Source organism: Siniperca chuatsi, linkage group LG20 (assembly GCF_020085105.1).
Source record: "Siniperca chuatsi isolate FFG_IHB_CAS linkage group LG20, ASM2008510v1, whole genome shotgun sequence".
Taxonomy (NCBI): Eukaryota; Metazoa; Chordata; class Actinopteri; order Centrarchiformes; family Sinipercidae; genus Siniperca; species Siniperca chuatsi.
The window spans coordinates 3,990,985-4,003,430 of NC_058061.1; the positions used below are offsets into that span (position 1 = coordinate 3,990,985).

A 12,446-nucleotide genomic window follows, 5' to 3' on the forward strand; every position below is an offset into this window, starting at 1 on the left:
TTTTCTGTCTCCATAGCGACGAGGAAGAGCTGCGGAAGTCGTTTTCGGAGCTCGGGGACAGCCTGTGTGACTCCAACGCCTCGAGATCGATGAAGCGGGTCAGCAGCAGTGGGAAGCCCCTGTCGGACGGGATGGAGCCGTCCGGAATGCTGCTGTACAAAAACGGATTCCTGGTCCGCAAAGTCCACGCCGACTCGGACGGCAAGAGAAGTACGCCTCAGACCCTCATTTCTCCAAATCGAGGTTCAAAAGTCATTCTTACCCTCAGAAACAGAAGTCGACAAAACAACCTCACCTCAAGGTCCATTTAGTAGCTGTTTTAGAGCCTCTGATCGTCATCAGCAGATAAAGTTTGCTCAGTTGAATTTATCCATCTTCTTTTACCTAAACCCACAACGCTGCAGCACACAGCCCCAATAATACTGTATGTCGTGCCATGTGGAGCGCGCACTGTACGGTGTGTTACCACTGCTCGGTTTCTGTAGTATTAGTATCAAGACTATTGAAGATGAATCCGGATTGAAGGTGAGAGTAAGCAAGCTGCCATTACTGCAGTGGCATCTCACTTTAAAACCTGTGCATAGCACTGTAATGCATGTGTAGGATTTTACTTTTAAACTGCTTGAGTGCAGCTTTTACCAGGAAATGCAACCAGGAGATCCTGTAGAAGCTGTTACCTTAGTCACAGTCGAAATAAAGCTTATAATCTAAAACACAGTTGGACGTCTTTACACCTGCGAGTCGCTAAACATCACACTGACTGTTCTGTGGTGTTAGCTGCACCGTCACTAAAGTTCAAAATGAAAAAACCACAAGCATCTTTCTCTTTAAATGATTCTCCATTAAATCCTCATCTTTGCATTCTGAGTGGCATGTCGACAACCGACCGACCAGGGATGGCTCTTCACACAAGTATTTTCGCACTGAATAATTACCGCGTTCACATAGGCGTCCTATTTGTTGAAGAGGGCAAATGCCAAGAGCGAGCAACCCAAACATCTCTGCTTCCACTGTCAGTGTGAATACGTTCTGTCCAACTCGAGAGAGAGAGAGAGAGAGAGAGAGAGAGAGAGAGAGAGCACATACATGAGTCAGCTTTCGGATTAGTCGATACATATAAAGAGATGTAACAGCCAGTTAAGCACATATTCTATTTGGTAAATTGTTACCAAATAGCAAATGTTATCACATGCTTTATAAGTTGTGATATTCCTGAAGTTTATACAACGTTTCAGTGTACATTGAATATTGTATTATAGGTGGACTATGCTAAGGTTATGTTTATATTTGCTATTTTACTCTCTTTAAGTGCTAGAATACAGGTACATATATTTTTATCATTAATGACAGCTTTTAGTGCCGTAAGCTAGTTTTATAGTGCGCGCGTGGAAAGACGTTTAGCGCTAAGGAGCGCCAAAGAACAACGTGGCGCTAGTAAGATGTAGAGCCGCAAAAGTCTGCAGATTTTGATCAAAACAAAGTTTTTACCATGTGATAACGTGTTATGAAACATGGTTTTAATAGGGATGTAACATCAAGTGCCAGATGTAGGTTCTGGATAAGAATCACGGCCCCAGGATCGGAGCTGGGCTGCGAAGTGATTTTGGCGTAGTGGCCACACGGGGTATTGCAATGTCCACGTTCGTCACGTTACGCACACTGGCCCAAAAAGCATTTTTCCCGCACACAGTTATTGGCTGTATAATGCTGAATACTTTTTTTTGAATGTCTCAAACCCCCCCCGAAAGGACTCTTTTGTAATCAGAATATAAAAACATTTTCTAGTCTTTCTAGTCTTCTGAGTCTTCTCAAAGCGCTTCACACTTCACACACATTCATACAGTGATGGCAGGTGCCAACTGCTCATCAGTCCAAAGAAACTAACGCAGTCACACACACACCAAAGACACAGCCCTCAGGAGCAATTTGGGGTTCACTATCTTGCCAAAGGGCACTTCGTCATGTGGGCTGGAGGAAGCCGGGATCGAACCAGTTCTCCTTAATACATCCATGATAAGAATCCCCTGCTGTGATGTTGTGATCTATATCTTCAAATAAACCCTCATTCAACGTTTTCCCTGCCTCCTGGACTTGTACAGTACAGTAGTTTAATAAAGACGAAAGCTGGATTTAATTAAGTGGAACTCGAGTTAAAACTAAGACAAACTTTACCGACTAAGTGGCTTTGAAATTTGGAATATGGCAAAACGGCCACAGTAGAGAATATAAATTTAAGTAGATCTTTTACAAAAGCATAAAACGGTGCTGTCATTTTTCTTTATGGCGTTTGTATTTATATGTATTTTTATTTGATCAGTTAATGTCTTTTGTATTGTTTTGGGGAGAGGTTCATTGTATACGACTATGACTTAGTGTCCATAACTACAGGTGTAATGTTAACACCTTTTCTCCTCCTCGCAGCACCAAGAGGGAAGAGAGGGTGGAAGACCTTCTATGGCATCCTAAAAGGGTTAATTCTCTATCTGCAAAAAGTAAGTCGCTCACATTATTACAGTGTATACATGTACATACACTTGTGCCAGTAAAAAAAGGTCTAAAAGGCTGTGTGAGAAGCAATTTGTAACAGCTACTACTTGATATTCATTATTCAGCCTTTAAAGTAACAGGTGAATGCATCTCCATAAATGTTCTATTTTACTTTCATGCCAGCAACAAATTTGTAACGGAAGGTGAATATTTAGCCCCACGGTGGATAACAAAAATGGTCTTTTGTATCATGTCACCTGCTTACACATAATCCCCAAAATGCCTTTCTTTAACAAAATATCAAAGGCAAAAAAACATTTTCACAGTAACAATCAAGCAATCTATCCAACGGAGTCACTTAAGACCTTAAACTGGAGCCCCATTTCCTATTTACGTGTCCAAAAAGTGCTATGACATAATGTCCACTGTGCAGAGGAGCCATGCAGACTTGGCTTTGGTGTGGGGAAACCTCTGCCAGCATAACAGACCACCGTTGCTCCAACTTCCTCCTGAATGGAGAGAAAAATACAACATCCCTCAAGCGAAGTTTGTATTTTTGAGCCTGTAGTGACACCGTAGCTTTGTTTTCTTGAGCCGGGTATTTATCGAACCTCAGTACTTTTTTTTTACCGACTGAAATGTGTCCGTAGCACCGAGTATCAAACTGTTAAGTACTGAAAAGTTGGGATCAAATGTCTGCTCAGACTCTAAGTCTTGTTTACTTGATTAATTTAATCCTAAATTAAATCAAAATTTTGCCAGTTTTAGACTTCTTTTGTAGAAAAAACATTCATATTCCTCAAAGTAAGGTATCAGAAAAAAGGATGGATTTGTTACTGAAACGCAGCTATTGTACCAGCATTAGTAATTTCAAACAATACCCACTTTAATCACTTCATAGCAAGTTAGCCCCTCATTTAAGAAGACTTTTACGAGTTTTTCTGTACATTATTTGTTGTTATGATTATTTTTTTCTTGTGTCAAATGGACATTATCACGGTACTTTAAATGTAGAGTCTGACTTTGTTCAAAATTCTCATCTCCAGTCATGGAAATTCATGAAAGATTCAGGATACTTTATATTTCTATCATGGAGGCAGCCTTGTTTGTATTTTTTCATGTTTTTCTGTGTGGTGTCAAAACATCAAGTGAGGTATCACAAAAAGTCTTGTTTTGGAAAACTCAGGTATTATACCGACGCTAGTATTTCAAACAATACCCAGCCCTAATGTTCTCTAGTCCAGCACCAGATCCGTTTAGATCAGAGACCCCCACTGAGGGTGAAAACAGCACTCGCTACTTGACATTAAGTTGTTTTGGTTGTATATGAGCATCTGAAATCATTTTAGTCCATAGAAGGAATATATGATCACCTTCCACTTCCACAGATTTGTAATTATCAGTTGTTTTCAGTTCGAATGTATGCAGCCCTTTACCCTCTCGCCACTCCTCCAATAAAATATGTTCTTAGTCAGCTCAGCGACTTTAATAAAAAATAAGACCCCTAGGTGTTAATCATAGCGTTCATTTCTTATTTATAATTGTCGTGGCAGGGGGAATACAGGCCTGATAAACAGCTATCTGAGGAGGACCTGAAGAACGCTGTGTCCATCCACCACTCTCTGGCCATGAAAGCTTCGGACTACAGCAAGAGGCCCAACGTCTTTTACCTGCGAACTGCTGACTGGAGGGTGTATCTCTTCCAGGCACCGTGAGTCCTGTTTTATGTTTCTCACTGAGCTGAAATAATATAGAGAGAATTGTACACACACCTACAATGTACAGCATGTGTGCATGGAAAGCTGCACAGCATCTGCAGCAGACTTTAAAATTCAAACCAAACCCAATGTGAAAAAACTAAACTTTAATCGTACCCAGTCCAGCAGAGATGGACCCTTGTCTTATCTTGAAGCTCACCCCTTGAGCCATATTTCTTTTTCGGACCAGTAGCCTCGGTCCAAACTACAGTATGTGGTCAAAAGGCCTGTCCTTATCCACAGTTGTGTACTTGTGAGCTGTTTTTCAAGGTTTGTGCTAGGCCCCTTAGTTTTTAGTAGAAGAATTTCAATTACAAGGATGCATCGCTGTGTGTAACTATCTCTCCTTTCATCCACACACTCCGATGTTACCTTTCCTGTCTGCAGTCTCGTAAAAGGCACATTAGAAACCTGTTTACATGGCCAAGAAATCAGAATTCTCTAGTTGGGGAAACCAGGTTTTTTCTAATCCCCTACCCCGATTTACATGTACCTTATTTACATGTAATTTAAGAAATCCGCTTTCTGGAGAAAGCCGACTGTAACCCGGTTACTTAAATGCGTGTAAACAGACTTCATTGTCAAGTCCCTTCCCTGTTTCATTATGACTACACCCCCCCCGTACACAATGGTTTTCTTAGTTTGGTGTGGGGGAACTTGAGCTAAACCCCATCCATCACCTTTGGGATGAACTGGATCACAGACTGTGAGCCAGACCTGATCACCAAACATCAGTGTTGGATCTCACTAATGTTCTTGTGCAGCCAGGGTCCAAAATCTGGTGGAAAGCCTTTAACCAGAAGAGTTTTTGGAATGATGTGTTCAGCAATCACACACGAGTGTAATACTATGGTGTCCACATACTTTTGGCCGTGTAGTGTAGCTGTGGCTGGCCAGCTGAGCATCCAACCTCAGCTGACAAAATGCAGAGCCAGCTGCGCACATGTGCCCATGGTGTGCAGAACACATGCTGAGAGCACACGGATCAATGCTACACGCACATGTTGAACAGGATATATAGTGAATGTTAAGAGCACAGTGGAGGTGTGCATGTGTGTGTTATCAGGATCCAGGAAGTGGCACATGAGTGGCCACATGTTTCAGCCCCCAGGAGGACAGGCTCTGTGCTCCAGTTGCAGCTTGCATTTGTCCCAGATACTGTACCCCTCTCTGTGTCTCTCTCCTCTTTCTGTCTCTCTTCCTCTTTGCCTCTCTTTCTCTCTCTCTGTCTCTCCCCGGGGATTTAAGCAAGGCTGTCTGATTCAATCTGATATTTCTCATGGGCTCCTAATGGGTCTGTTAGTGTAAAACAGGCCCTTTTCTCTCATGCATTAATTGGCTCCAAAATAATTTCTTTGTCAACAGCAAGGCTGCGTTCACTGATAATTATCCCTTTGATGTTGTAAGCTAGCCATGTAGAGGAACTGATGTGTCTGGACCTACTCGCTGTGTTTTGGAGTTTCATATCTGTTTGTAATTGCTTTTGTGTGTTTGTTGTGTGTATGTGTCTATGTGTGCATATTGTGTATGCATGCGTGGGCGCGTATTATCCATCGCAGGAACGCGGAGCAGATGCAGTCTTGGATCACGCGGATCAACACGGTGGCCGCCATGTTCTCAGCTCCTCCCTTCCCAGCAGCCATCGGCTCCCAGAAGAAGTTCAGCCGGCCGCTGCTGCCGGGGACGATGTCAAAACTGTCTGAGGTATCTTAATGTTTAATAGCTATTTCTCAGCTAGTCCTGAAGGGGGCTGAACCTGGTCTGAGTAAAGTCCAGGATCCTGTGTAATTCATAAGGGGAAGCCGATACAAATCTTTCAAAATAAGAATAATGATCTGTTCTGTACAGCCATTTTCAAAAGGGGTGGGCGCGTAATTTTTCATAACATAATGGCAGAGTAATCACTATTAAATTTTCATGAATAAACACTCCACTTAACACAACTGTAATATATTACTAGTGGCCACTAGTGGCTGTGTTTGCAGGCATTTCATTACTCCTGCTGATCTGTTGTGAAATGAAAGTGGAAACACACTCAGGATGTTTGTTTTTTACAGCTCAAGACACAAATTTAATAAGTAACATCAGTAAATAGGCTGATAGCAATCAAAGCTATGAGAGTATCTTACTGCCATCATGAGAAAATATGTGCTCAGTTTCTCAGTACAACTTTTCTTGTTGCTCACCTCTCTGCAGTCCACCTTTGAATAAAATATGTCATGATAACATGACAGTGTCTTGTTATAACTAGATATTTATATTTATTGTCACAGTGGCACCAATACTCTAACATACATAGGATTGTTTTTAATACAAGAAAAAAACTAAATAATATTCAGCTTTGGCTACAGGGGAACATAAAATACATTATTCCATAACAACATTGAAATTGATAGTGTATATAGTTGTAATGGCTCAGTGTCAGGTGCCCATATGAACAGTGAAACAGTTTTTGCTTGCTGTAATCATTCCTCCTGTTCATACTGGCCATTAAAAGATCCAAATAATGTGGAACTGAGGGAAAGTGGCCGGTGTAAATGTGGGGGAGCTGATTTTGGAGCTGATTGGGAACAGGTGCACAGGTGGGTGTGGGAGTCAGTAATGCAGTGGGATAAAAATTAAAGAAGGCGGGTGTTTATTATTTCCTTCATCTTCCTCGTGATGTCAGTGTTGACCTTGTGCTTTACAGGAGGAGCAGGTCAGATCCCACGAAACTCGATTCAGATCCCTCTCCACTGAACTGTCTGAGCTGCGCTCCTACCCTCCTGACCGCAAGGTCAAAGGGCGCGAGCTGGAAGAGTACCGCCAGCGAGACGAGTTTCTGGAGTTTGAGGTGAGCTGAACTCAGAGAAAGAAATAAATGGGAAAGGCAGTCAAGCATTAAATCATTATTACAGTACTGCAGCTCTCTCAATTGTCCAGTCCTAAGTTTCTTCTGTCTGTGTCTCTTACACAATCACACCTTTATAGAAAACACGGTACGCGACTTATGTCATGCTGCTGCGAGCTAAGATCCGGAGTGGTGAGGATGACCTGTCTGTGTTCGAGTCCCAGCTCCTGGAGGACAACGGGCTGCAGAGGGCTCACTCCAGCCCCACGCTGCAGGACAGCAGCCAGGCCAGCCAGGTCAGCCAGGCCAGCAGCGCCAGGGATGGGGGCAACAGCAGCAAAGCCAGCGGCTGCAGCAGCAAGGTTCGACAGGAAGGCCAGAGACACAGTTACCGGCAAGCCGTCAAGAAGTGAGACGGGGCGGGGGCGCCGGGAGCGGCACAGCGTTGCACTGCCAGCGGCAGGCTGTCTCCCTGCATAGGTTTTTATTTGAGATCCAGGAGGGTTTGGAGCTCTGCTTGAAGGGGGAGCAGGAGTGAGGGTCTACCCCACACCCTCCCCCAACCACGACGCCCTACCCGGCACCCCAATCTTCTCGTCTAACAGAGGAGGGCTGGGAAACACCAGCGAGGATGTTGGTGCAAGAGGTGGGAGGAACGGCTGGGAGGTCACAGATCTGCAGAGACGAACGTACGCTGGGTGCAGCAGCAGACTGTACTGTGCAGTGAGATAAAGAGGATGCTTATACATTGAACAGGGCACCAGACAGGGACGTACATCCAGCATCCTTTCCTTTTCTCCCCTTTTGTTCTTTCAAAGCACCTCTCCGGCCACGTTCTCCCACCTTTTTTCTTGACCTTTCACTCAGTTTTGGGACCAAACACGTTAACACATTTTAAAAACATCACATCTTAGACGACTGATGATTTGACTTCAGTTGAATTGCTACCGCCACTCTGATTTGAAGCGCTGTAATAGTTACTGAACTTGTAAAACATCACCAGGTCTTATGGAGCCATTACACTCCAGCTACTTATTTTGCCACATCACCGCGGTGTGTTCACATTCCACACAGGAGCCGGACAATACAGCTTCTAGCTCCTGTACGTATTTCACTGAAGGTGGTATCAAGTTGAATCTACAGACTGTGCACAGCCCCTAATGATGAAGTGTTGAGGGTGTGGCTGCAGTATTCAACATGATGAGGTGGTGCGGCTCGTCTCTCCTCTTGTCACTGATGGCCAATTAGAGGCAACAATGTCAATAGAAGTTCGCAGTCCTCCTGATGTGCAGCAATGTAACTGCATCTCATCAAGAGGGGTCTCTTCTTTTTTTTTTTTTTTGCTCTACTTGAACAGGCGATCTCTCTCCCAGTTGCTTTCGCTTCTGTCCCGTGGTGTGCTTCTGTTCTCTTTCTATTTCTCGGCCAGAAGTTGTTTTCTCCAGTTATCCGCATGCCTGCATCCAGCACAGCTTCTTTTAGGCCTTTTACTACTTTGAGGGCAAAACTGAGAGCAGCAAAGTTGTTCTCTGGGGTCATTTAGTCCTTTTCCTCATGCCGGTGCCATAACCAACATGTGTAATCTTTGTCTGTACTTATAGCCTCTCATTTATAAACCCTTAACACTCACCAGGCAGACCCTGAATGTTCTTGTTTTTTCAATATTTTTACAGTATTTTACAGTCGTTTGTTGATGTTGAACCTATTCCACCTGTGTATGATGAAATATGATATAGAAAATATAAAAGGAAATATGTTACCCATACTGTTTGTAAACATCCAGGATATGTTGTATATAACGCGCCATCAGCTGTACGCTTATATTGTAGGATATATGACGGTATATTTACAATATATTCAACACACTGTTGTGAAGATGCATTAGGTGCACTCAAAGTTGCCATTTTCTTCTTGTAAGTCACAAAAGCGCTACACGATAATCATGTGTTGTTTTGTGGGTTTTTTTACATGGTGGTAATAATTCAGCACAATGTGAGTATTATAGTGACGCCTATGTACCTATCAAAGATTAGTAAGTGATCAGAGGGTGTTTGTGACAGGATTTCGCCACCTGGTAGATTGGATTTTGCTCATTTGTGTGAGGATTTCAGCTACCGTGGGAAGTATTCCAAAGACAGCGCATGGTTCGCTATGACCTTATAGCATGATTTTAAAGGGATCAGGGTTGATGCTGTTGTCAGAGATGCATGAAAAAGGTGAGGAATGTAAAAAAAAAAAAAAAAAAAAAGTGTGTGACAATGAAACTCCTCATTAAGGAGGGTGTGGGCGGACTGGTTTAAATACCATATCATGTTTGGAACATATGATTTTGGTAGCCACATACACCTCATTATTGATGTATAGCCATTTTCTTCTCAGGCTTTAAAATGACACCTTGAGCAGCTGCAGTGTCAGCGTCCGACCAGCAGGGAGAGCTGTCAACGTTCAGTTTTTTCAGCCATAATCACACCTGCTGCACCTGCAGTTAATATGCATGGCATCACCCACTCACCTGAGGACGGGGATGGATACTGCAGGGCTAAATGAGACAACGCCTGTTTGTACTAACTTTGGATGTCAAGTCTGTGTGTGTGTGTCTGAGTGTGTGTTTACACGTCTGTCTTGCTGTACGTTAGCGTGTGCGTTAGCGTGTGCATGCTGTTCGAAGGAGCCAGTTGTCTGACGCTTCTTCCATCCAGCATCAGTTCCCATGCTGTTAACTCTAAATGTGTAGTTTGTAATTTGTTTTTAGAACAGATGATTTCATATCCAGGCTTAAGCATATCATAGTGTTTGCCTCTTAATCACGTTCTGCCTGCAGTTCAGAGCTGAAACGATTAGTCGATTAGTCGATCGACAGAAAGTTAATCAGCAACTGTGATCATTTGATTCATTTTTCAAGCAAAAATGCCAAACATTCCCCTGTTCCAGCTTCGTAACTATGAGTAGTTCCTTCTTTTCTTTGTCTTATGTGATAGTAAAATTGCGTACCTTTGGGTTTTGGACTGTTAATCGGACAAAAGAAGCAATTCAAAGGCATTTACGATGCCATTTTTCACAACTTTCTGACGTTTTGTTGACCAAATGATTAATCGATAATGAAAATAATCATTAGTCGCAGCCCTACTGCAGCTTATTTTCATCTGTATCTCATCTCATCCTCTGCTTTTCTTGTCTGCGCTTCCCATTTGTCATTCCACTGATATCACTTTTCAGTCTGGTGGTTTTAAAGAACATTTATGTGATGTAACTTGACGTTACAGCTCCGTGTTTATTAATAGTGTTTGACTCTGCTGTCTTTAATGTGGCCAATCTGTCAAAGAGCAGCCAGACTCATGTTGAGTGCCATTCATGGTCCACTGAGGGGAAGGATGATGAGTTTTGATTCAGAAAGTCCTGCTTTCATTCATTCTTGATATATTCAGTTACGTCAGATAAATACCAATATTGCAAACATTTGAAAGCGCTTCTCAGATTTTATCCTTGAATCTTAAATATATTTTTATTCCACACTGAAGCAGCTGTTTTTGTGGACATTACAATCATTTGATTTCCACAATGTCGACATTTTACACACGGCGCATCCCTAACAAGCAACCACACGCTTATCATTTAGCACTAATGTACACATTTGACAAAAACAACACCCGGTAGCTGTTCTGGAGCTTTCGATCGTATCACACGATCTTCCTCATCCAGTTTTTATGAAAATGCAGTTGTTCAAATTTCCTTTGTGAGCACATTATTGTTTTCGTCACCTGCTGTTTCCAAGGTCAAGAATGACTCAATCTCAAATGTACACATGAGAGCTGAAACAACTAGTCGATCAAAAAGGTAAATTCATCTTCAACCGACAGTATTTTGATAATCGATTCATCTTTGCAGTCATTTTTTCTAAGCAAAAAACGCCAAACATTTGCTGGTTCCAGCTTCTCAAATGTGAAGTTTTGCTGCTTTTCTTTGACATATACGGCAGTCAATTAAATCTATTTGGATTTTAGAGCGTTGGCAATTTAAAGACGTCGCCTTCGGCCTGCGGAAATTGCATTTTTCACTATTTTTGAACATGTCACAGACTTAACGATTAATCGAGAAAATAATCAGCAGATTCATCAATAACAGAAATAATCACAAAGATCATTCTTGGGATTTTAAGAATTGATATCGGATCATTTAACTGAATAATGTCCACCATAAGTAATAGTTTTCTGTTGTTGTTATTTTTTGTGTGAGTGTACAACCCAAGATTAATTGGACAATGTTTGTTTTCACCAAGTCCCAGTAATGAGTAACTGAAATGAGATCCAAAAACAGATTGTGTAACTAAATCAAATCAACTTCAAAGAGTGCAATAACTGACGGGTAATCTCGGCACAGGCTCTATACACTCCATACAGTACGGGTGGATGCAGTTCTTCAGATCCTCCGAGCCCCCCCCCGCCTCCTCTCTCCATGTGTTGTCACCACTCACATCAAAGAGCAGCTGCAGGATCTCCATGGCACTGGTTAGCATGGAAATGGCTGGTTCCCCTGGTGACTGCTCTGTGATGCTCAAGTGAAAGTCACCATGTCGTACTGCGTTCACAGCGGTAGAATACCTCTGTTAAAGCAGCAGTGCATGCCCGCAGCAGTTTGGGCAAACTGTCCTTTAAACGTGCACTTGTACTGTTTCCATCTCTGCCCACGAAAGCCTCATTTCTGAATGTGACATGTAAATAAAGCATGAGATATTATGGCCTGCTGCTCATTTATATTATGGTTAGAGTATTAAATGAAGGGTTAATATATAAGGTAGGTCAACATTTTTTCCTGTCCTTGAGCTCATGGTCTTTTTTTTTTTCTATCAATGTGAATGAAGCAAATGGCTATATTTAACGCTGTTGTATGCTGTTGTGTTTTAGAGACTCGAGCCAGCTCATACAAATCTTTTTACATGTAAAGGTCTGATCTGATCCATCTCAGTGTTTTTTAGACCGGTGCAGGTAAGGCAATGTTCGTTTTATGCTACACATACAGTGAGCTACATGTGTCACTGCCTTGTTAAAACTCACCAAGGAAATGTTGTTTGTGAGCTTCTCATTTCGGGAGGCATAGAAGATGAAAATAAAAGTGTTTTGGAAGCTTAACGGTGTCCGAACATCATTGTGTGGAATATAACAAAGTATATTTACTCAGGTACTGTACTTAAGTTCATGTCAGAGCTCTACTACATTTTTTTTGACAGGTGTATACTTTGCAGATTAAGATTTTTAAAATAAGGAGCATTTAAAATACAGTGTTTTGTCATACCGTCAGCTACAGCTACAACATTTAAATGCTGCTTACATGTTAATGTATCAGAAATAATGACCCAATAATATAATATACAATAA

General features: G+C 42.1%; 1 protein-coding gene across 5 annotated transcripts in view; it reads left to right on the forward strand.

Moving 5' to 3' along the window:
* LOC122868200 (PH and SEC7 domain-containing protein 1-like) overlaps positions 1 to 12,200 on the forward strand; it is an 82,521-nt gene extending 70,321 nt beyond the window's left edge. For all 5 annotated transcript variants that reach the window (XM_044179975.1, XM_044179977.1, XM_044179976.1 and 2 more), the window contains 6 exons: positions 17 to 210; positions 2,422 to 2,492; positions 4,041 to 4,198; positions 5,804 to 5,948; positions 6,934 to 7,077; positions 7,215 to 12,200. In XM_044179975.1, the coding sequence (XP_044035910.1) occupies positions 17 to 210; positions 2,422 to 2,492; positions 4,041 to 4,198; positions 5,804 to 5,948; positions 6,934 to 7,077; positions 7,215 to 7,487 (985 nt within the window). In that variant the 3' untranslated portion in view covers positions 7,488 to 12,200. The remainder of the gene's footprint in view (positions 1 to 16; positions 211 to 2,421; positions 2,493 to 4,040; positions 4,199 to 5,803; positions 5,949 to 6,933; positions 7,078 to 7,214) is intronic.
* Positions 12,201 to 12,446: the final 246 nt, after the last annotated feature.